General features: G+C 34.8%; 1 protein-coding gene across 6 annotated transcripts; it reads left to right on the top strand.

The window, feature by feature from the left end:
• LOC130936073 (protein SHOOT GRAVITROPISM 6) lies at positions 1-25,693 on the top strand. 6 transcript variants are annotated; one of them, XM_057866051.1, is made up of 51 exons: positions 1-198; positions 313-403; positions 479-533; positions 703-834; positions 3,338-3,409; positions 4,023-4,113; positions 4,238-4,333; positions 4,559-4,637; positions 4,735-4,798; positions 5,298-5,401; positions 5,552-5,657; positions 7,866-7,955; positions 8,066-8,143; positions 8,505-8,572; positions 8,954-9,053; positions 9,158-9,292; positions 9,451-9,540; positions 9,671-9,736; positions 9,849-9,944; positions 10,121-10,195; positions 10,725-10,784; positions 11,049-11,138; positions 11,488-11,609; positions 12,513-12,642; positions 12,733-12,812; positions 13,242-13,377; positions 13,738-13,819; positions 14,577-14,719; positions 14,828-14,908; positions 14,987-15,087; positions 15,734-15,972; positions 16,060-16,169; positions 16,545-16,676; positions 16,789-16,863; positions 16,946-17,079; positions 17,187-17,259; positions 17,441-17,572; positions 18,065-18,240; positions 18,320-18,442; positions 19,446-19,506; positions 19,593-19,688; positions 20,301-20,401; positions 21,120-21,225; positions 21,646-21,759; positions 21,835-21,909; positions 23,338-23,436; positions 24,277-24,348; positions 24,446-24,531; positions 24,620-24,713; positions 24,800-24,907; positions 24,995-25,693. In XM_057866051.1, exons 1-51 carry the CDS (start codon positions 168-170, stop codon positions 25,193-25,195), a joined length of 5,151 nt encoding a protein of 1,716 aa, XP_057722034.1. In that variant the 5' UTR covers positions 1-167; the 3' UTR covers positions 25,196-25,693. The 6 variants fall into 6 exon arrangements, 3 of the variants coding, with proteins under 3 accessions (XP_057722034.1, XP_057722035.1, XP_057722036.1); XM_057866052.1 differs by lacking the exon at positions 1-198 and having other exon boundaries at positions 312-403; positions 479-569; positions 24,995-25,692; XR_009068046.1 differs by lacking the exons at positions 24,800-24,907; positions 24,995-25,693 and having other exon boundaries at positions 21,835-21,931; positions 24,620-24,692.

The raw sequence follows: 25,693 nt of genomic DNA, 5'->3' as shown, positions 1-25,693 counted from the left end.
TTTTCCCTGGCAGTTGTACACAAAACCAGCGCAGCAAGGTGGTGAAAGTCCCAACCGAAAGGGGGCTCGGAGCTGCTTCCTCCTTTTATATAAATTCACATTGGTCACTTTCTTTTCCTATCAATTCTTCTTCTTCTAATAATCTAATAATAATAATAATAATTCCAATGGCCTCTTCAGCCTCTATTCCCGCTCCTGGTAACAATAAGTTCCTGCTGCGATCTTTTCATTCATTTTCGCTCTCGATCTCTCACACTCTCACTCTCTCTCTTCTTTTCGCGATTGTTCCTTTCTTTCTTATCGTTGTTACAGAGGCCGTTCAGGTTCTGGTCTCCTTGCTCGCCGATGATTCCTCCGCCGTCAGAACCGCCTCCATGTCCTCTCTCAAGGACATTGCTGCACTGTAATTCTCTCTCACTGTTCTTCCTTAATATCCGGTTGAATTTCGGAACTCATGGATGCTTGAACTGTTCTGTAGGAATCCTCTTCTTGTACTCGAGTCTTGCGCCACTGTTTCGCGCGGAGGACGGAGGGTACTCGCCGTTGCTGAGCTCGAATTTACTTATTGAGTTATTAATTTATTCTTTGACAGTGGTGTTTTTGTAACTCTTCCTCTTTATTGTATTCTTTCTTTTTTGCTTGCTTAATTTCTTATATATATATATATATATATATATATATATTTTTTTTTTTTTTTTTCAGCGATTTGGTAACATGGCGGGAGTTTTTAAGGTGATGGCGTTTGGTGTTCATGCTCTTGACAAGGACGACATTGATCCTGCCTTCATGGCTAAGCTTGCTAAGATTGCTACCGCAGAGTTGATTTCTTCTAAGGTGATTTTGTTTTATTTTTTTGTTTGTGTTTTACTTTGGACCTGCAGTAATAGTTGTGTAGCTTGATTTCACTTTGCATCGAATGGTAGTTAATGCTTTCATAGGATGTTCAGCTGCTGCTTAGTTCATCGGAATTAAATGACTTCGGTAAGGTCGGTCAGCATCTACTTAGTAGTTAGTACTAGCTACTAGAAATGAAGTGAGCACATGGATTTGCCTCATTGTCATTTGGAATAAATCTATCAGTTGGTGGATTGCTCTTAATCGTGTCAAGACTCTTAATTGCTGGGAGATACTCCCCCTCCCCCACTCCTTTCTTGAGCTTTCACTAAAACATAAGTACACAACTTCAAGAATTATTTTACTTTTTAGTAGAGAAGTGTAAGGAGTAAACATGGGCCTATAGCCCAATTAAGAAATTCTCACTAGGAGTAGAATTTATTATAAATAAAATAGTAGTAATAGAGTCATGTAACCATGAATTGAGTAATTTGTATCTTTTCTTCTTTGGAATTCCATCAATAGAATTATCTTCTCTCTATTCTCTCCCTCTTCATTCTTCCTAATTTCCCTCTAATTGATTAATTCTTTCCTTATTCAAATTCTTCCCCTTACAAGAAGTTCGATTTATATGATGATAAAACCTATAGAAGTCTCGGCACCGTACAGACATAGCAATGTTGGAACACGATAATCTTGTTTGATTTATTGTTTTGCAACTGACTTATATAAGTGGGAAAGATACTGTGTTGTTTGTAAGAGCAATGCTTAACAACATATTACATGATGAAATACAAAAAAAGAAACTAGTCACCATGCTACTATGAATAAGGTAACTAAAAGACTAGGGAAATCGAAAAAGCAAAGCTCATCCATCATGCTGCATTTTGCTAGAAGAGAGCCATAAAGACATCAAGCGGGAAACTTTATCCCATGAATATGGTAGTGGCCAGAATTAAATCCATATATGTATTTACATGTGATTACAATGTAAAATTGATGTATTTTTTATTTTTGAGTCAAATTAATTGCCAAACCAGAGGGTTTGAGAGTTTGGAAGGTATAATAATTTTACCTTGATGCTTTAGTTTATCTAATTTCTTTATTTGCTGTATTAGAAAAGGTAAAGAAGATAAAGGTTTTTTATAATCATTTGTTGATGAAAATTTGAATTTTGGAAGATTATTTCCTGATAAGTAACCATCTAACTCAGGCAATAGTGATTTGAGGTCTCAATTTGGTTGTTCCGTTTATATGAGAAAACTGGTTACAGGTATTTCTTTCATTTCCTATTTAAGAAAATAGTGCTGGGGAATCGAGGGGGTAGTAAGTGTGCAAAGGAAGAAATACAAAGACTTGCTTTAAAATGACAGAAGGATGGGGGGGTCAAACTGAGGTCAAAAGTTACAGGTTTAGGGAAATTTGTGTTACATGCAGGGAATGTTATTGATGGTTTAGGGCTGGTCATGGGTAGATTATTATAATATACATAGGTGGTTAAATAACCCAGAGTTTAGTCACGATGAAATTCACAGAATATGTTACTGAATTTAACATTGGAACTTGCATGGATGGACAAAGGAGTTGTTCTTGGTCTCTGATTACTCATACATACCTTTGAATATGTTTGCATCATTGGTAATGACATTGGACATTAAATATTGTATGTATCAAAGGAATGGGTGTATGCCTAGGCTTGTTAGGATCTAGCTTGACAGCTTTTTGTTGTGAGTGAAACTAATTAAATTGCTCAAGAAGAAGGATGGGGAAAATTTTAAGATACTTCCATTTATGAGTTTGTGTTAGCGTTTGAGAAAGTGAGATAAGACAGAGAAAATTAGAGAGTGTAACGTGAACATTGTTCATTCTGAATTTTTTGTTTCAGCAAAGCCCTGAATCTGTGCTTATATACCTAGAGGAGAAGCTTGTTCAGCAAGTTAGTTAGGGGAATATAAAATGTATCCTAGCTGGCACTTGGTCTAACTGCTTGACAGATCAGCTTAACTGTTTATAACTGTTTCTAACACTTCTAGACTCTTACTCAGCTAACTCTCTAATTGACTAATGCATCAAAGCGTATAAAGTATCTAGATCATGAGCATTTGGTTTATGATTATGTATGGACTAATATGGTGAATTGTGTGGCCCAAATGCATGTTATCTGTTTCTTATAGTGTGACTCATGACTACGTTGCTTGTTATGATAAATTTAATTTTGAAGACATGAAATTTGGATGTTGAATAAGTAAATGTCGAAGTTGAATTTCCTTCCGAATAGCTGTAAATCCTTATGAGCATTTCCCACCAATTACTGTAATGTCTGTTACATTTAGTAAAATCAGCATACAGGCTGATGGAGGGTAGGTCCACTTTAATTGATGAATTTCTGTCTTCCGGGTCATTATTGGTACTTTTTCTGTTCATCTTGAGATATAGTTGATAAGATGTTGTTTCTTACTTTATTGCTTATGCTTTATTGATTCACAGTGATTGCCTTCTGCAGGAATTCAATTCAGATTGGCAACGAGCAGCAACAAGCTTACTTGTTGCAATAGGCTCACATTTACCTGATCTTGTGAGTTATATTTTTCTTTCGAACTTTGACAGTAATTTTATATTAAAAAATTGTTAAGTTCAATAAAGAAAGGAAAAGTGAAGTTACATGGTTAAAATGGAGTCCTACTGCCTCTTTGATTGCCTACCAACAAGATAAATTAAGTAGAAAACCTTTTCTTTTTGTTCTATAATTTTTTTATATTTTGATTTTATTTTTTTTTAGATTGGTATTGCATAATTTATCAAGTGTTGATTCTTGAAATATTCCAAATTGGGAATATAGCGATATTTTTCTATCTTGCCAAAGTATTATCTCCAAAAAAAAAAAATCCTTGGCGTAATGGTTGTGATTTCTTGAGGTCACAGGTTCAACCTATGGAATTAGCCACTGATGCATTTATTATTTTAGGCTACTTACATTATACAGCTTGTGCACCAGGCTGCCAAAGTATTATCACCATTTCTTTCAACTTCATTTGGCATGCTGCCCTGCATCATCATCATCATCATCATTATTATTGTTGTTGTTATTATTATTATTATTATTATTATTTGCACTGTAGCTAGTTTTCCTGGATGCTGAGCTCAGTTCACAGCCTTCTGCCTTAATCTCTTTTAATTTGTTGTTACAGATGATGGAAGAAATCTTTCTTCATTTATCTGGCACAAATTCAGCGTTACCAGCTATGGTTCAAATACTTGCAGAATTTGCTTCAACTGATCGTTAGTAATCAAATTTTACTATGTGCTTCAGCTTTTGTTATGAAATTTTCATTAGCTTCTTTCCAGGGGAAGGATCTTGTGGGAAAAAAACTAATGTATTTTCTTTCTTTTAAATCTTACACAGCCTTGCAGTTCATTCCACGTTGGAAAGGTGTACTTTCACGAATTTTGCCAATTCTTGGAAATGTGCGCGATACGCAGAGGCCAATTTTCGCAAATGGTGTGGTGATTTTTCGGTTCCTTTGTTTATGATTTCATTATATGTGGTTTCAACGTCGATATCTTTTGATGATTTATCTAAAATTGTTCAATGTTGCACACAAAGCACTTGTCTTAATTTTGTGGCCAATTCAATTGCATTTGCAATTACTGACTGATGTAAAATTGGTTATCTGTATATAATATTATATTCTCTAATCTAACCAATAATTTGTATTCTTTACAGCATTTAAGTGTTGGTGTCAAGCTGCTTGGCAACATAGTATAGATTCTCCTTCACATTTTCCCTTGGGTGGTGATGTCATGTGAGATCAATACATAATCTTCCAGTTTGTTTTTAGTCTCTACATATGCTTATCTTATTTCTTGTCTAAAGGTGAGGGATGTGTCCATGTAGTGCAGGTCATATCTAAATTCCGCTTTTGAACTTCTATTGAGAGTTTGGGCAGCTTCACGGGACTTAAAGGTTTGCTCCTAATCTTTTGTTCTTTTGTTTGTGTCTTTTGCAATGCATGTACAGATTTCTGTATTGATCATGGAAAAGTTTTTATTTGGTTTGCTTGTGATATCTAACTCCGTGTTTATACTAAGTAAATGTTTAATCTGGTCTTTTGATTTAGAAAATTATCCTCAGTAAAAGAAAATTATATATACTTTTTCAATATATTTTCTTGCTTGGATGACAGTGGCATGTTGTATGCCTTTCCCCCTAAAATTGATTGGATCCATTATGGATGTTCCTATTGCATTGCATAATATCCGAAAACAAATTTTGAAAATAATGTGATTTTAACTGTTGATATGGAGTATTGCCTCAGACCACTGTAAATTTTGCATTTCGGAACGCATATTATGTTTCTGCAGATGAGTTGACCGTACATAAGTAATTTAATGCATCATTTACATGGTCTGATTGTAATGTATCGTTTTCTTATGTGTTTGCTTATTTCAATATTTAAATTTAGGTTCGTGTGGCGTCTGTGGAAGCACTGGGCCAGATGGTTGGTCTCATAACACGGACACAATTAAAGGCAGCTTTACCAAGGCTTGTTCCTACGATATTGGACTTGTAAGATTGATCTGCATAGTACTTTTCAGGCAACGGCCTTATTATTACTGTTCTCTGGAAAAAACGTTAAGCATTCTATAATATATAAAAAAGGCTCATAATGTCAACATATGTATAGTATAGATTCATGTTCATCTTTTCTGCTATCAGGTACAAAAAGGATCAAGAAATCGCTTTTCTAGCAACGTGTAGTCTCCACAATCTCTTGAATGCCTCTTTGCTGTCAGAAACTGGCCCTCCTATGCTTGATTTTGAGGTAATGATAACATAATGCCATTGTCTATGTCTACAATGCCTACTAATTTTTGTATAGCAATCTGTAATTAGTAGTCACAACTTACCATTTGAACCTGATTTCTTTTTGTATCATTTCATTGTTGGGACTGTAAAGTGCTGAGGTTAATCACGTAGCTCTTACAGATTCTTAAAGGAGTGCAACTTCTTAGTGCTTCTTGTTCTACTAAGAAGTAGGCAAGTGTTGAAGCACAATTTTTGTCTACATCCCATTAGGGAGAGTGGACAGTTTATAGGCATAGAATATATGTCTGTTTGTTTACAGTTGCTTGTCATTCTATAGTTGCCCCTGGATGCCACACTGAAGTCAATGTGTCACATTGGTTTTTACTGGTGTAGCTGTCACTAATTATAGCTGTTGTAGTCAGTAGAATCAATGGTGCAGTATCCCCTTCCCATTCATAGGTTCTGTTCTGGCCAAATTTAAGTAGCCCGAGATCTTCCAGCCATATTCCGTTATCCACTATTGTTCTAGCCAGGTCCTGCTGTGGTTGTTCTGATTTGTTTGGGCATGGCAACCTCTTTTTCTTTGATAAAACTTTTAATTTAAGAGTATGTTTGGTTGGGATTGAATTGGATGGATTTTTATTTATATATTTGTACTGTAATTGGGTGGAAATTTTCATCAATGAGATATATGTTTAAACACACACACAGAGAGAGAGAGAGGTATAAGTTGGATAGCAATGCACCAGTTGTGGTTTCTTTTAAGTAGCATTGTCTTGCTGCTCTATTCTCCACAAGTAAAATGTGAGAACTAGGTCCTATGAGAAAGATACTTTTTGTGTTGTGCCTTAAACTCTGATGTCCCCATCTTGTTTCTTCCCCGCAAAGTAGACTAAGACCTATGCGATATGCGGGGGCTAAATTAATTATGCTATATAGTATAGATTTAAAGTGCTATATTGTTTTTTTATAGGTAAAGTGTTATGTTGTCTAGAGATTGATTAGATAGTATGTAAATTAACTTGAACTTGAAGGCAGGTTTGTAAAAAATATTGTACAGAGCATTGATTTAGTAATTTGTATATAATCCAATATAATTATACAACAAAATTTAAATGAGAGAAATATATTTTATCTTTTAGGAACGTAAATTTGTTAATTTTTAAGAAGACATTTTTCTTTTTATATTGTATTTGTACAAAGCTACATCTTTGTTTCTTGTTTCCATTTTTATCTTATGTTTTGTTTACAGATTTAGTCTTATGTTGTTTTTTTCTCCTTTTTTTATTTTTGCTTCCTGTTGGAGTAGTTTCTTTCTCCTTCCTTTGATATGTTCCAATATGGTCTTGTTTGTGTTTTCTAGTGTCTTTTTTGCTCTACATTAAATGCAAGTTCTTCATCTGAAAATGTCTCTTGGATTTGTTTATACTTCTTTCTCCTTCAAGTTTTGATTGGTGTGTTATCTTCGTCTGATGATATTAGTGTCGGTGAAGTTGGTTCTTATACTTTTCTAAAGAAAATGTCAGTAATGTAGGAACTTTATTTTAAATCAACAATATGAATAATGTTTTGAGGAAGAGGTAGTATGCATTCTTAACTTTTGTAACTGAAAATTGTTAGTATTATCAAAGTTTTAATGTAGATGTTAATTGCAGTTAACCGTTACTTTTTAATTCAATTGAGTAATGATTCATGTTCTTTGTATTGTTAATATGTAGAAATCCAATTCTCTTTTTATTGCATTGATTTTTAGTTAATTGTTGCCACCTATGCAAAATTGCTGACATAGCACAACTACAAAAGCAATATGGCAGAAGCTTATTTTGTAATAAGTTGGTATCGACTTTTATATAATATAAATAGATAGATAAATAGATTTACATGCTTGCAGATTGCAATAGATTTGTTCTGTATATATGTGTGTTGTGTGCACCGGTGCACACACATGCAGAAACATATCCTGTGTTTTTTTTTTTTTATCTTTAGTTGATTCTGCATCGTGTTACTGTATTGTTATAGGTTATATGTTCCTCTTCTGTTAGTTGGATTAGTTATATTTACTGCAACTTTTGGCATTTGTAAATGTTTCTAATATAAATTGTATGATTTTCTTTCTGTCAGTGGGTTTGTTATCTGTATTTTATTGTTTCTAATTACTTCAGAGATTTAAAACAAAATACCTTTTCCATAAATAAAGTTAAAAATAAACACTCGTTATTTGCAGGATTTGACGCTTACTCTGTCAACACTTCTACCTGTAGTTTCTATAAATAATGACAGCAAAGATCAATCAGATTTCTCAATTGGACTTAAGGTAATAATATCTGTTCTTACTGTAAGATTCCAACCTTATTGAATATTTATGACACTGATTGTTGATGAAAAAGGTTAAATGTTCTTTTTTAATTCAATAATGTTTGGCAGATGTATAATGAGGTGCAACGTTGCTTTCTCACAGTTGGCTTGGTGTATCCAGATGATTTGTTTCTGTTTCTTGTAAATGTAAGTTGTTGAAAATATATTTGAAGTGAATTTTCTATTCTGTTGATAAAAAAGGAAAAGAATAGTAAGCCGAAGGGAGAATAAGTTATACCATGTAATGCTAAATAACTTGCTAGAAGAAGTTAGACCCAGACTAAATATTAGATGAAGGAAGGCGATCAGTTGAACTAGTTTCTGGTTTGATTTAAAGTTGAATCATGTCCTATTTCTTTTACGCATTTTATTTAGCATGTGTGTTATGTTGAGGAAGGTGCCTTATTTGCACTGATGTTTCTTCCTTTTCCAAGGAGAAAATTATTTTGTTTCTCCTAAGATGATATAAAAGTGTTGCCTTTTTGGCCTACTTTTCTTTTTCTTTCAGAAATGCAGGGTGAAGGAAGAACCATTGACCTTTGGTGGACTTTGTGTTTTGAAGCATCTTTTACCAAGGTTCTTGCTTTTCTGTTCCTGGTGATAATTGTCATGAATCATATTTTCAGAAAGCTTAATTTGTTCGGTAGATACATGAATAGCTTTATACCTTCAAATCACATCAGGCAATAACATTTTTTTGGGGCTGCAGCCCTGACAATGCTTGGGCCCACTGTATCTTCTACTGAAATTCAGCTTTTATTTGGAAGATTGAGTCGTAAACAAGGATTGAACTCTTGGCCGCATTTGGTTATAGGAGCTCTAATACCACCAGGCCATAAACTACCTTACCAAAAAGCTTAGACTATATTTGGGTTGAGGGATATGACTAATTTGGAACCTTAACAGTTACTTTGTGTAATTATCTTGTGTAAACTGACCTACAATTCTTATCTGAAGGTTATTTGAAGCTTGGCATAGTAAAATACCTCTACTTGTTGAAGCTGTAAAGTCCTTGCTAGAGGAGCCGAGTTTAGGTGTTCGGAAAGCACTTTCTGAGGTAATCCATTATGAACCATGTTCATGTAATTTACTTCTGAACTAACACAGTTTCTTACCCTTCACTTTCTTTTGGTCTTCTCTGCCTTCCTTCTTTTCTTGTAGTTAATTGTGGTTATGGCTTCACATTGTTACTTGGTTGGTTCATCTGGAGAGTTGTTCATTGAGTATCTTGTACGGCACTGTGCTTTAACTGACAATAATCGCGGTGATCTTGACATCCTGAATAAGAGAGTGGAGGTAAAATTTCTCCCCAATCCTTGCTTCTCAATAAAGAAGTCCACTTGTGTACATATAGCCAACTTTACCTAGTCGGCCAAGGCTTAGTTGTTCTTAATTTTTAGTTTGTGTCATGTTTTTATCTTCTGTCATACCCATAAATATTGGATTTTTGACAGATGAAAATTAGGGCTGTCACTCCAGGGGAGTTAAGGACAGTATGTGAAAAAGGCCTCCTTCTAGTAACTATCACAATTCCTGAAATGGAGGTTTTTCATTCATTCCTTATCTATCCATTTTGTGCTAGTGATTTCACTTATTTCCTGGGCCTACTGTTACTGTCAGTTATTTTACATTGTTGCCTTAGAAAACCTACTGAATCCATATTGGCTTTCACAGCACGTTCTTTGGCCTTTTTTGTTGCGAATGATTATTCCACGGAGCTACACTGGCGCTGTTGCCACGGTAAAAATTCTCGTACGACTTCTTGTAGGGATATGTGCATATGGGGTGAAAATGAAGGTTAACTGTCGCATGTTTTTCTCAGAATCAGAAGCCATTATCATTATTATTACAGGTTTGCAGGTGTATCTCAGAATTGTGGCGGCACAGATCTTATGGCAATGATATGTTGAGTGAGTGTAAAACACATCCTGATATACCAACTGCTGAGGTAGGATCTCTGGTTGATCTTATTCAAACCCCCTCCCCCTCTCTTCCTCCTACCCTACTCACACCCTCCCCCCCCCAAAACACAACACACACACCTCCTTCTATATTTATAATTTCATTTATTCTTGGTGAAAATTGTTCACTATATTCAGATCATATTGGTTGACATGTGTATAGGAGCTTCTTGCTCGTTTGGTGGTGCTTTTGCATGATCCTCTAGCAAGGGAGCAGTTGCCTACCCAGATTTTAACGGTTAGTGTATCAAGTCCATGTACATCACACATTTTTCTGTGTGGATTATTCTTTGATGCAAACTAAAACGCAAACTTTTAGCATGTCACGTGGCTAGAGAAATTCTGGTGGTATTGGGAAGGTGATTGTTTTACAATGTTCTAAGCTGTGAACATCAACATTTATCAATCCTGTTTGAGTTTTCAGATGAAAACTAAATATATTTACTTGTTTGTTCAGTTTCCTTCCTGGTTTCCAGTACTTTTTTCTTTCCTTTTTTCCTTTGTTTTTTCAGAACAAATACTAAAACCAAGTGAGAAAGTTGAGGTTTTTTGTAGGATAAGAGGTAACATGTACTTAAAAAGGTTAAAAGATCTGACTAGGTAGGTTCAACTTTAAGATGTATATAAAGTATCCTTTTCATAATACTCCCGATATGATCTGATATATTTACTCATCTTCCACTCAATATTGTACAATATATTTACTCTTCTTATCACTTGATCTAAAATTCTTGCATTTCCTTGTATGACATACTTTTTGTTTGTAGGTTCTGTGTCTTCTAGCACCCCTGTTTCCGAAAAATGTCAATTTGTTTTGGCAAGATGAGGTAATATTTTATGCGAAACTTGTTGATAGATTGGAAAGCTTACACTTAGCTCTTCTTTTGTTTTCTTTTAAAAGCCTTAACACAGCAAAGAACAATTTAACATCCCCAGAACAACAACTTTATAAATCAGCAAAAATCCTAAGAAACCATTTTTCATTCTTTATCTTTTGTAACATAATTTGTCATGGTACTTGTTAAAACTTGCAATTCTTAGATAGCCATTTAGATTAAAGTGCAATTAATTGTGTTTTTGGTAAGCTCTAGATTCCGAAGATGAAGGCCTATGTTAGTGATACAGAAGACTTGAAACAGGATCCATCTTGTCAAGACACTTGGGATGACATGATAATAAATGTGAGTGTCAATCTACTCAGACCCGTTATTATTATGTTACAGTTTTACAATTTGAAAGAAGTGTAAGCAATGTAGTGAAAAAACTTTTGGTTCATTGTATGAGTGGGGACTTGGATCCTTTCATTTGTTCCATATCTCCTCAATTAGTTAAATGCAAGCAAAAAAATAATTTTGTTCTTGAAATGGTCAAACAAGCTTCTGAAATTAACCTGGTTGTAAAAAAATTGCACTGGCTGATAAGTATATTTGATATGGTTATGTTATGTAAAGATAATTCAGCTCAATATGATGTCCTAGACTTTCCTTTCGTTATGAAATTTTAATATCATTTATTTAATTTGGATGGCAGTTTCTTGCAGAATCATTGGATTTCATTCAAGATGCAGATTGGGTTATGTCTCTTGGAAATGTGTTCGCTAAGCATTATGAGCTCTACACTTCTGATGATGAACATGCTGCTCTTCTTCACCGGTATAAATGCCCCAGAAACATGCCATGCAAAATATTGCTTTTTATTTGTATTAAAAGTTGGTTTCTCCTTATAACAAAGCAAAACAGAAATGGAATCATGTGGTAGTAGATTTTCAACAAAACCTCATGTTATATAACATAAGGTTCAAATTTTCTATAGTAATAGAATATTATATCCCATTAGTCTTGTTTAGGCAGTTTTTAACCCTTTACTCAAGTCTCAAGGGCATTTCCCATTCAAGAAAAGGATATGTGTTAGAATCTATGTCTAATTTAGTTAAACCATAGAGAACTCGGAAGGTTGGTAGTTCATGGTTGAACTCAGGCCAGTTCTACTGGTTGAAGTTTTCCAGTTTTGGGTGAGTATTTCTAGTTTGACCAATACTCTTGTAGGGCTCTGGATGCAATTGTGCAAGTTCAATTGTCGTGTACTGGTTTTGGAACACTGAAGTCTGTTGCTTTTGATTTATTTACAACTGAAAAGAAGAAATCTGTTGCTTTTGATTTATTTACAACTGAAAAGTAATCTAGTGGATCCTAATTGGTGAGACAAGGTTTTGTTGTTGTTGAAAGCCAATCTAAAGTTGGCATTCAGTCCTTACTGTTTACTTCATTTTCCCTCTTTGTATTCCACTTCCCTCTTTTTGTATAGGAACCTCTGCTGTGTGTCTGTTAGTCATCATGATAAGATTTGGGTTTATGTCAATTGCCAACAATAAGCTGAATTTGCATCAGAAATGGTTGATTCTCTTGCTTATTCTGATGCCACCATTATTTTAGTGTGCATTTATTGGCACTATGGATTTTCCAATCTGGTTCCCTCTATATCTGTGCTGTGAAAAATCTTAGTTGGCATTATCCAACACTTAAGGGGGTGAAAAATGACATTGATCTTGACCACAGGTGCTTGGGGATTCTGCTTCAAAAGGTTAATGACAGAGCTTATGTCAGTGATAAAATAGATTTGATGTATAAGAAAGCAAACATTGCAATTCCTACAAATAGGCTAGGGTTGGCCAAAGCAATGGGTCTGGTAATTCATTTTTTTTTTCCGTTCTTTTGGATTTGTTTCTTTTCCCATTTCCTGTTGTTTCTAAGCTGATTTTCTTTTCTATGTTTTAAGGTTGCTGCTTCTCACTTGGATACAGTGTTGGAGAAGCTAAAGGATATTCTAGACAATGTTGGACAAAGCATATTTCAGAGGTTTATGTCAGACTTATAGGATTGAGTGTATACACTTTCTTTATAGGCTTGCACTAACCTGTTCTTCTGCAGACGAATATGATTTCTTGACCTTCTACAATTCTATGTTTTACTAGAATCTTTACACATAATAGTGTATAATATATATCATGCTACCGTGTGTCATGCAAAATGTTCATTGATGGTGTTATAAATTTTTTTGTTTCTTACTGGATACAAATATAATCCACTTTTACGACTCTTGTCTTTTATGTTGTCCCTTCCCAAATCTGTAAGTAATCACTCAGTAGTCTGCATTTGAAAAAATAACAACAGTGCATTAACATTTGACATGCTTTTAGAATATTTCTTCTTTTCTCTTCCTTTTAAAATGATTAATTAATTTGAGAATTTGTCTGACCTGATCTGTTTGAAGCTTTCATATTGCAGGATTATGGCATTGTTCTCAGATAGTTTCAGAACAGAAGATTCGGATGATATACATGCTGCTTTGGCTCTAATGTATGGATATGCTGCGAAGTATGCACCATCAACTGTCATTGAAGCCAGAATAAATGCCCTTGTTGTAGGTCATCTTTTCTCTCTGCTTCAGATTTGGTATCCATTTGAGTAGATCCTTTGTTTCCTTTATTTTTGACCATTCAAAGTGGAAAGAATGTCTTAAGAACCATTCTGGAATTTGTTTTTTGAAGTCAGTTTTAATAATAATGCAGTAAAATAGATTTTAAGACACAAAAAACAAAGAAACATATCTCTTTTGAAATAAAGATGGGAAAAACTAGGGTTTTCTCATGTCCCCCTGAGAAAGTATGTTAATAAAAAATAAAATTACTTAACAGAGTAAAATGCTATGCTTTAGTGTGTGTTTGTGCTATTATTACAATCAGATAAAGTTGATTTGATTGTACTGTACATTTGTGGACAGGGCACCAACATGCTTTCAAGGCTTCTTAACGTCCATCATCCCAGAGCAAAGCAAGCTGTAATAACTGCAATTGATTTACTAGGTCTGTAATGATCTCATCTGAACTTGAGTATTATTGGATATCATTATCCTTCTTGTTGCTGTAAGCCTGTAACTGTGTCATTACTACTCTTTTCCTTTTTCTTTTTTATTTATTGTTTTTAAATTATTATTTTTACCTAAAATTGTTGCTTATGGGTTTTCAAAAATCTTTAGAAAGTAAAATTGAGGAAAGTTGCATTTATTTTCCCCTAGAGGTCTGTAACTCTTCAGAACTTAATTGTTATCAGATCTCATTATCCTTCTTGTTGCCGCAGCTGTGTTATTAGAACTCCTTTTTATATTTTTTACTTTTTATTTCTTATCTTATCTAAAATTGTTGGTTATAATGGCTTTCCAAAAGGATTTTATTTAATGCCCGGTTTTGATGTATAAAGAAACTGGAACGCTTTGTTTCATTTCTTAGCTACTTTTGCTGCCTATTTCATTTTTGTTTTTGATAATCTTTTGGCTGACAAGTATTGCCATCAGAGTGTCATTTCAAGATGTATCTGTGTAATATTTGAGTTGCTTTCATTTTTCTAGTCCTTTCACGGTTTTAAAATTAAAGAAAAGCCCTTGGACAATCGTTCATCGCAATGAACATTTCCAGTATGTTAATGCTCTCTCATTGTCTATTGAATAGAAGCTGATTTCCAGATCTGTACAACGTTTACTTGAAGTTCAACAGTTAATAATCAAATATCAATTTGATATTGCCTGATATGTTTGTGAGCATGATGTGATTTTCGATGATGTAGGTAGTGCTGTCATTAATGCTGCTGAAACTGGTGCACCATTTCCACTGAAAAGGAGGGATGTATTGCTTGATTATATCTTAACTTTAATGGGACGGGATGATAACGATGGCTTTGCTGATTACAATGAACTTCTGCGTACTCAGGTCTATAAAATGATGTTCAGTGATTTCTCCTAGGGTGAAGTCACTTGTGAATTTAACCTGGGAATGTTTTCTTTTTTTAATTAATTTTTTTTATTATATTTTATTTAGGCCATCGCGATAAGTGCCTGCACTACGTTGGTGTCTGTAGAGCCAAAACTAACAGTTGAAACTAGAAACCATGTCTTGAAGGTATGGACTTTCATTTGATTTTGTGAACGTACTATTGGCAATTTTGCTGCCATCTGAGTTTGATGATGAATTTGGCAGGCTACGTTAGGGTTTTTTGCAGTACCAAATGATCCAGTTGATGTTGTCAATCCCCTGATAGAAAACCTGATAACACTCTTATGTGCAATTCTTCTTACTAGGTAATTTAAGTTAAAAACCCTATTCGATATAATTTTCTGGTCTTCTTGTCATTGTTTGATATCCTCTGCTTCATTTTATTTTCATCGTTCCCATAGTTTTCTTTTTCAAAAAAAATAAAAAATAAGAACTTCAGCAGTCCTTATTCTTAGATCTGTTTTATTGTACTGTGAGCACTTTTGTCTTGCATTTTAACAAAATGATCTCGGTTGCCTCTCACTCTGTGTCTCTATATGTCATATGACACATGCTCATTCAATGAATCATTGAAAAGTTGATGTTTGCCCATGATATCTCTTTTGTGTAAACCCTATTCGATATAATTTTCTGGTCATCTTGTCATTGTTTGATATCCTCTGCTTCATTTTATTTTCATCGTTCCCATAGTTTTCTTTTTCAAAAAAAATAAAAAATAAGAAATTCAGCAGTCCTTATTCTTAGATCTGTTTTATTGTACTGTGAGCACTTTTGTCTTGCATTTTAACAAAAATGATCTCGGTTGCCTCTCACTCTGTGTCTCTATATGTCATATGACACATGCTCATTCAATGAATCATTGAAAAGTTGATGTTTTCCCATGATATCTCTTGTGTAAACTTGTTTTTCGTTTGTGCAAATTAATAATAACAACAAAATCCATATTTTTAGTGGAGAAGATGGCAGAAGTCGAGCAGAGCTGCTACTTCTTATGTTGCGGCAAATTGATCAATTCGTCTCTTCTCCTATTGAGTACCAAAGGAAAAGAGGTTGTCTTGCAGTCCATGAGATGCTTCTCAAGTTTCGGATGATTTGTGTTAGCGGGCATTGTGCACTGGGATGCCAGGGGAGTTGTGCACATAACAAGCAAATTGACCGAATTGTATTTGGGAATTTTTCAAAGCTACCATGTAAATATATTCCTTTAAACCACTTTGAAGTGTTTCATTGATATGCACCCTAGTATATACTTAATTGTATCGCTTTTGAACTGGCAGCTGCATTTGTTTTGCCAAGTCGTGAAGCTTTATGTTTGGGAGATAGGGTAATTGTGTATCTTCCACGATGTGCAGACGTGAATTCTGAAGTCAGAAAAATATCTGCAGAAGTAAGCAACTGAGGTTTTTGTCTCTCTTATGTGAAAGGGCACAGCCTCTCATTAAATTTTTGTGTAGCTTCTGGATTAATATAATATTTATATGAAATATAAAACCATGCTTTCTAGTGTTTGCCTTCTGTATTAATAAGGTTGCTGAATGTAGCTGAATCAGTTTTCATCTTATATACAAGATGAGAGTAGCTTATTGGAAATACAATGATAAGTTAGTTACTGATCTGTCCTAGCCGGCGGAGGTGGTTACACTGCCTTAGTTCTACTCTACTTGGACTTACAGTCACTACAGCTGCTTCTAAATTGCTCTATTATGCACAGTGCATTATTATATTGTTCTTGAATAATCTCATTAATTGTTCTGTTGTGCAGATTCTTGATCAACTCTTTAGCATCTCTCTTTCACTTCCGAGACCTGCTGGTTCATTGATATCTTCTGAAGATATAGAATTGTCATATAGTGCTTTGTCCTCTCTTGAGGATGTAATAGCCATATTGAGGAATGTAAGCTCATTAGCTACCTGGTGTATTGCCTCGCTTCTCCTAATTTTTCTTATATAAATGCTGATGGGCAATATTGATACTAAAGATTTTCATGGTTCTCATTAATATACAGGATACTTCTATTGATCCATCAGAAGTTTTCAATAGGATTGTTTCCTCGCTTTGCATTCTGCTGACAAAAGATGAGGCAATTGTTGTATTCTCTTGTCATATGTCTGTCTCTCTGTTTATAAGGTATAACTAAAAACTGTCTTTATGTTCTCTTACAGCTGGTAGCTACACTGCATGGTTGCTCAGTAGCCTTAAATGATAAGATCAAGCAGTCAGCTGAAGGGGCTATTCAAGCCGTTGTTGAGTTTGTTTCGAGAAGAGGGAGGGAGCTTTCTGAGTTTGATATCTCAAGGTTTGAAGCAGACCTTGTGTACAAATTATGTTATGGAACAATCTTAAACTACATTTTCTTGTGAGGTTAATTGTGAGCATAAGTTGTGGACATATATGTATTTACAGGACGACGCAATCATTGATCTCTGCCACTGTGCATGCAAGTGATAAACACTTGCGTGTGGAGACCCTGGGAGCTGTATCCTTGAAATTTTTAATTTGATAAATCTCAGTGTTGAAAGGGGTAAATTTTTTTATTACTAGTTTATATTATTTGAATCATAGTTTTTTTTAATTTTATTTTTTGTGAAAAAAGGTTTCTTATGGATGTCCTTTTCAAGTTGTTTGCCTCTGGCAGATTTTTCCTTTACTGTAGAAAGATTTCTTCTTTGGCTGAAAACACTAGTCCAAGTACTGTTTTTGATGAAGTTCTGGCTACGGCTGGGAAGGATATAGTCTCGAAGGATATATCTAGGTTACGTGGTGGTTGGCCTATGCAGGATGCTTTCTATGTAAGTCTGCTGATCTTGCTTTCATGTGGCGTAAGAACACTTAGTTCAAACGGAAGACCATGCTGTGGGTGAATATTTTTGATAGAACTCAAAAGCATCAATTTATTCATGTAACGAGAACCATTCTAACCCAGTCAGATTGTAGAACACTCTTGGTTCCTATTGATTAGGATTTCATGTTCTTGCTTAAATTGTGATTGATAAATTGATTGCAGAAAAGAGCATTGCTGATTCATTATATCTCTGTTCCTACTTTTCCTTTTGTCTTTCTCAGGATATTATTCTTTCAAATGCCATTGGTTTGGTTTTGCTTTTGTATACGGGAACCCTTATTCCCAATTTGTATTACCCTTCTCCTCATCTTAATATAATTCTTTTTTTGTCAAAAAATAAAAAAATAAAAAACAAAGAAAAAAGATTAGAAGAAGAAATGTGATGTTGTTTGAAGAATATGTTTGACATAGTAATTTGTTTGGGAATTGTTTCTTGCAGGCATTTTCTCAGCACATGGTACTGTCAGTTACATTTCTAGAACATGTAATGTCTGCCCTTAGTCAGACTCCTATCGTTAAAGGTGATGCATATAGAGTTGAGGATAGCCAGGTTGACAATAATATAGAGAATGGCAATCTTCAAGCTGCAATTTTTGCCCTTACTGCTTTCTTCAGGTTTGTATTATTACCTACATCTGTTGGATTGAGTATATATAGATGACCCAACAGCTTTGCAAACCTTTATTTGATTTAGAGGAGGTGGAAAAATTGGGAAGAGGGCTGCTGAGCAAAATTATGCTTCTGTTCTTTCTGAGCTTACGCTGCAACTTGGAAGCTGCCATAGTTTAGCTAACTCTGGCCAGCAGGAGCCATTGCGGTGAGAATCTAGTATTATTATTTGCATGCTGGCGTCGACATTGTGCTGCATGTCAGCTATTCTCTTATATTTAGGATTAGCTAAAAGGTGTCCTAAGGACACTTGTTAAAAAAGACAATAATGTAAACTTTTAAAATTTGTCATGTCTTTAATGCATTGGAAATATACAAAACTTTTCATTTTCTTAAGTTTTAATGAGATTTTTCCGTGTTGTGTAACGAGCTTAGTTCTTTTATAGTGTAAACGAAATACGTGTAATATTATTTCGTTTATACTGTAAACGAACTAAGACATAGAGTACATTTTCATAAAAAAGCTTAAAAATGTTTATTTCGGTAAATAAAATATTTATTTAATTTATTTAAAAAAAATCCATTTAAATGTCAGAGATAATAAAATATACAGAAGTAAAGAAAATTATTTTAGTAGATGGTTGAATTGTCTCTAGGGGTGACTCTACCAAGGATCCTTAGCATGAATAAGCATAAACTCTTGGGTATGTTAAGTGAATCATTATATATTTTAGTATGCCCCCTTATCGAAGAGTGGCTTTGGCTTGAGCTTTTAACAATACACAGCCCACCTAAATCGTGCTGAAAGTCAACTTATTCTATTTAGAGAAAATGAGGTGTTAACTCTAGACCACTACACTCTAGAGATTCTGATATGTTATGAACCATATTAATAGATTGAGCTGAGCCTTAGTTCTAGAAGACTCTAGAAAGTGTAGGAGGGTCAGAATCTGTTAGACTAGTTAGCAAACTTAACTAAAGAGCAGTTAGAGATATTGTAACTAAAGATTAGAATGACTTCACACCTCTATATATAGTGAACTGAGCACAAACTCAGTAACAATAACAGAATTCAGTTTCTCTCTCTCTCTCTCTCTCAACTAGTAAACATAGAACTTGTATTTAAAAGTTATGTTGCCACTCATATATAACTATGAGTGCTATTCCACTTGTGAATCCTGTGTTTGATTCCCTTTTTTCCTCTTGTGCAGGAATCTTCTAACTGCATTCCAAGCATTTTGTGAATGTGTTGGTGACCTCGAGATGGGCAAGGTATACGTTTTCAAATTGCTCCATTTTAGGGATTTAAGATATGGTCTTGGAAGTGAAACAATATGACAAACTATTTCTTTGTTCAGATTTTAGCGAGAGATGGTGAATTATCTGAAAATGAGAGGTGGATTAATCTCATTGGAGATATAGCTGGCTGCATATCTATAAAACGACCAAAAGAGGTTATGCCATATATCTAATTACATTCCTCTTTATAATAGTCGGATATGTTGCACGGTGAAAAAGAAATTTCTGATGTTTAGTATTAGAATTTTTTTACTTAGCTTTATCAGTTGATAGTTTTGGAAATATAAATCAAAACCATTCTAGATGTTCTCTGACAGCTGAAGCTTTTAGGTGGATTTAGGATTTTGAATTGTATGATAAACTATTGTCTTTTGGTAAGTTATTAGGAGTTTAATCCTAACTTCCTTTTTAATTCTGGGTGAACTTATATTGTTCTGTGTTTTCTTATCATCTTCCTTAGAAGGGTACCTGACTTTCACTATAATCATCTTTTCCTATAATAGTCCAAATTTGACTGAAGTTTCAAGTAATGAGTAGGAAGACATCCTTGGAACATTCTTACCACCAGAAGTGATTATGGTGTTTATTTTTTGAATTTAGTTCCACCTTCTGTTTTGTGCCTGCAATGTTATTAACCTCTTTCTTCGTTCTCCTCCTATTTTTAATAACTTGTGTGGTTGTCTTATCACCTTTTGTTGCCTTTAAAAATTTCATTCTATAAAATAGTGGAAAATTTTGACAAATTTCTTTTCTGGATGAAAACATAGGTGCAAAATATTTGTCTAGTTTTGACGAAATCATTGGATCGACCACTGAAATACCAAAGGGAAGCTGCCGCAGCTGCATTGTCAGAATTCGTTCATTATAGGTGCATATATAATGATAGTTTTAATAAGTTTCCTCATGGTGGTGCTGGAATATTTTACTTGTTGATGTTTTCCAGAACATTACATGTGTCTTTTATTTATAAACATCTTTTTAGACAATGGGTTCATCATCTCAGCATGCAATAGAGCGTGGAGATACAATAAGATCATAACAAAAACAAATAAAAGTTGTAATTGTAATGCATGAGCTATTTACCCCCAAGGCCAGTCATGACAAATTTGTCATCAATAAGAAAACTCAGATATTTTAGTTACTCAAGAAAAATCACGCAATCCTTCACTTATACTATTGCATGCATAGCAACATAAATATACTGAGAATGATTGAATTTCAGGAAAGGATTATTGTCCCTATATTGGATTGTGATGGTCTATTTCTGTGTGCACATAAACAATTGCTTTTCATCGTTGAAGATATTAAGGAGTGCTATTGATGCCAGACGTGAGCTTTTTTTGGTTTCTGTTAACATATCAATGTCATTTGTGGTGCTCAGAATAGTCAAAGCTTTTGACAGGGTTGGTTGTTGACATGGTATTGATGTATCATGTGATTAGGAGTTTTGATCCTTCCCATCCCCTATCTTTCATTACTTAGGACTATTAGTTATTGCAATTTATGGTCTTAAAATTACTGCTACTTATTCACATTTTAAAGTTGTTACGTTGAAGTTCTTATTGTTCTCATTGTCAATTGTACAGCGGAGGACTTGGTTCTTGTCTGGAGCAAATGGTTGAGGTTTTATGTCGACATGTATCGGACGAGTCCTCAACTGTTAGGCGTTTATGTTTGAGAGGTTTAGTGCAGGTCTCATCTTTCAACATATGATATAGTGTTTTCAGTTATAATGTTGTTCACATAGATTGGCTACTTTTAAATTGTTGTTTGTTTGCTAATTATAGTGGGTTTCATATTGATAGATTCTTTTTAGATGTTTGATTGCTTGCTAATTATGTGCACTTTTTCCAAGAGCTGGGTGTCCTATCCAAGGGAATCTGCATATACTGGCCACATTTTCCTGTTTTTCAATTTAGGAAGATTCACATTCATTTGAAGAGTATAATAAATAAAAACTGTATATACTGTTTTAAACAACAAGCCCCGGCTTTATTGTCATTATTGATAAGCTTATTGTAGGGCAATCTTAATAATCTACACATCTGACCAGTAAACGTGTCTTCATTTGATCGTTGGTCATGTCTAACTCCCCAAGTGTTGATGTTGCAGATTCCATCTATTCATATCCTGAATTATACATCTCAAGTCTTGGGTGTTATACTAGCTTTGCTTGATGATTCTGATGAATCTGTACAATTGACTGCAGTATCATGCTTACTGATGGTATAGTTCTCGTCCTGTTACTTGTCCATCATATCTAAATTCTGTTGCTTACTTTTGCTTTTTGGCTTATTGCAGATTCTTGAATCTTCACCTGATGATGCAGTTGAGCCCATTTTGCTTAATCTTTCAGTACGGTTGAGGAATCTTCAAGTGGGTCAATTTACTATCCTCAGTACTACCATCTTCCTCTTTCCCCCCCCCCCCCCCCCCCTTCTTTTCCCTCTTTCTCCTCCTACCTCCCTCTTCTCTTTTTTTTTTGTGTAGGTTTCTCGTAATTACCATGATGTAAGGAACCTAAACACTAATAGAGTGTATGGAAATGAAGCGTAATAGGGGAAATGGACTTATAAAGAGAATTAGAGAGTAGGGGGTATCAAGTGCAACTAGTTCTGAGAAAAAGGGAGCTCTTCATTTTGGGAACCATCTTAACAGAGTGGGAGCTGCTATAGTGCTCTCTACATTTGGGTTTCTTTCAATTTCTGCATACATATAGTCATATCTTCTTCTTCATAAACTGATATTACACTGATAATGTATATACTGTATCACCCTTGGTGTAGTTTCTAGTAGATTCATTAATCATTTCCCCCCTCTTGTGCATGTTCACTTAAGATTTTCTCTTAGTCTTCATGTCTAGTTGTAGCATTAAGCAGAATGGATTGGTTTATTAATTTATTTTAAATAGCTTTATTGGTTTCGTTTATTTTATATATATTCAGGTTGTATTTGGGTGATGGATTCTCAAATTTAAGGAAATTTAGAACTTGGAATTCAAATGCATCAATTTAATTCCCATCATTTTGAGAAATATGTTCTCAGAAAAACAAGACATTCACTCCATTTAAAAATATACTTTGATTGGATAATGAAAATAACTCCATAACTTTGGACAATGGTCGCCGTGGACAATTGTCAGGGAACGGGTGGTGAGCAGTGGCAGGGAGCATTGACGGACTGCATCAAGTGTCGGCAGTGGGCAGGAAGAAGCTAGTGTAGTGTGAAAGAGTCATGAGAGTCTTAAGGCATGGAAGAGAGGAAGTTATGTTAGAATTCCCTTCATGATGGTGGAGTTTGAAATCCACTATTTTAGGGGTACATAAAATAGCTCATAGAAATCCTTGGGATCCGTAAATTCCTTTGGAATAAGTATCCAATAAAGGATTTCTCTCCAAATCAATTTAAATGGTAAATATCCTAAAAATTGCACTCCCTCTAGAATACTCATCCAAACACAACCTCAGAGTTTAGTCTGTTTCCCCAAAATTTAATTATTAGTACAAGATTCCTAAGATAATTTAATCTTTCAGGTTGTAGTATTTAATTTGGTTTTAGTTTAGAAACCCCTGACCACTCTCTCTTATCGAGTTGTTTAGTTTGTATCTCTGTATGTCAGGATATGAGCCAATCCTGTTGTTTCTGGATATCTTATCTTCTCCAGTATTTTTTGTTATCCGTCAATCTAATTCTTCTTTTATAAAAGGGGAAAACTTATAACACTGTTAATTAATTCATCTTTAGGAAATAATAGCCACTTCTAGACAGCTTTAACCAACTTCGTTAAGAAATTGTTAAAAACAGGCAAGCATGAACGTCAAGATGCGAGCAAATTCTTTTGCGGCATTTGGAGCTCTTAGCAGCTATGGAATTGGGGCACTAAAGGATGCCTTTGTTGAGCAGGTATATTTCTAACTCTTGTATTTTGTTTTATTCTTTTCTTTCCCTGACTCAGTTAAATCTAGTTCCACCTGTTCAATAGAGAATTAGTATATCTATAGTTTCAGGAATGGGTATTGTAGCTGTGGAACAGCAAATGGCATTTACCTTTCATAATAAGATCTTGTTCTGTCTGGTTTTCTGGCTTTGATGTGATTTCCCATTCTGTTATGTTTCTTTATTTCCACGAACTATTTGGTGACAACTAGGATATTGCACTCTCCATGATCTGTGGTTAACTTAGCATAGTGATATCAACCAAAAAAAAACCCAAAGAAAAGAAAAGAAACGAGAGGAAATAAAAAAGGAACTTATAGCATAGGAATAACTGCAGTTTGTTCACTTAAATCATAGGTAAAAGGCTTACCAGGTGGCCATACCACTGTCAAACAACAATCCTTTTCTTTCACACGTTGAAGCCCTAGCAATGCCAGCACTTTTCTCCTTCATCTTGACAAATAAACCATAGTTTAGTTTCTACTTCTATTAGAAGGTTTGCTCAAATCTATGACAGTATTTGACTCCTTTTGGATTTTTGGCCTTCAAGACCTTTATGACAGTATTTGACTCATTATGGTTTTGGACATCCTTTGATAAGTACATGCGTCTCTTACAAATATAACGTCACCATGGTCAAATCTTTTTGGGATAAAATAAGAAGGAAGAAAGTTTCACATATTTTGACTTTATATGCCTCGTCATTTGAAGATTTTGGTTGCGTAATTTCCCCCTGAAATGATGTCATATAATTCTCTTTCCAATATGTCAGAGTGCTTATTCATTGCCATTGATGGTCTTTTCAAGGTACATGCTGCTCTCCCTTGTCTGGTTTTGCATCTTCATGATGAAGATGCTGGTGTTCGATTGGCCTGTCGGGTAATCAGCTACTATCTTGGAATTTCTTGAATTGGAGACTTGCAAAGAAGCTTGTAATGGAATTAATTATTTCTTTTTGAAACATGCTGACTTTCAGAATACACTGAAACGAGTTTTCCCTTTGATGGAAATTGAAGGATTGCTTGCCTTGCTCAACACACAGAGCTTTCTTTCTGATCACCGGTAGGTTTTGACAGATCTTAAATTTGCTTTGTTTTTGTTGAAAGAATTTTCTTTTGAGAATTTATCAAACCCATCTTTGTGACTTCAGAAGTGACTATGAGGACTTTCTCCGCGACATTGCAAAACAATTCATTCAGCATCTTCCCTCCAGAGTTGATACTTATATGGCAGCAACAGTTCAGGTTCATAAAAGCGCATATCTCTGTTGGACTTGGGTTATCTTATGCTGCTGCTATATGCCATAACTTACTTATCCTGGATGACGCAGGCTTTTGATGCACCGTGGCCCGCAATTCAAGCAAATGCTATATACTTCTCCAGCAGCATTCTTTCTTTATCAGACAATCATCATATTTTAGCTATCTACCATGCACAGGTCTTTCCTGTATATCTTATACCATTTTCAGGCTCTTAATTATTAACTAAATCTGAAGTTTTACAAAGATGCGCCCATTGTTTTTAGGTATTTGGTATGCTAGTGGGAGACCTGAGTCGATCACCTGATGCAATTGTTAGAGCAACGTGCTCTTCTGCTTTGGGCTTGTTGCTGAAATCCTCCAACACATTATCATGGAGAGCAGTTTCCCCTGATCGGTCAGACTCAACTTCCAGGAACCACGATTTGGAGTCTACACAGAACCAGCAAATACAAACTGAAACTTAAGAATACCGGATTCATGAATTGGCTATGGCCTATGAGCTTGAAGCGATGTGATTGAAAGTCGTGTCTTGGTCTCGCTATGGGTAGATCCCGTTCTCCTTCATAATATGTACAGCCTTTCTGTCAGATTTTCCCGTGGCCTTAGTTGTAAAGTTTGAAGAGCTCTTCTTTTCTTTTTGGTGCGTCTGAAATAAAAGAAAACAAGCCAAGGCAAGACTAGAAGCCCTAGGGAAGCCAATACCTATGGCAACAGCAAGAAACATTGGTGTTCATTAATGGTGTTCATTGTGCAGCCAGCAGATTCTAATGTACGTTAGCTATCCAATCGTCGTAATTTGTGTATATTGTTGTATATTGATTACATTTTCATGTAATATAACTGATACACTATTTGGATGCGCTATCTTGTCATTGATTACATCAAGCAGCTTTTCTAAATTTAAGCATTTTCCAATTTTGACGGTGTCCTGTGATTTGTTTTTAACTTTTCTACATGTATAT

The sequence above is a fragment of the Arachis stenosperma genome, chromosome 6 (assembly GCF_014773155.1).
Source record: "Arachis stenosperma cultivar V10309 chromosome 6, arast.V10309.gnm1.PFL2, whole genome shotgun sequence".
Taxonomy (NCBI): domain Eukaryota; kingdom Viridiplantae; phylum Streptophyta; class Magnoliopsida; order Fabales; family Fabaceae; genus Arachis; species Arachis stenosperma.
Note: the sequence above shows the minus strand (reverse complement) of the source record. Positions and strands in the feature narration are given on the sequence as shown.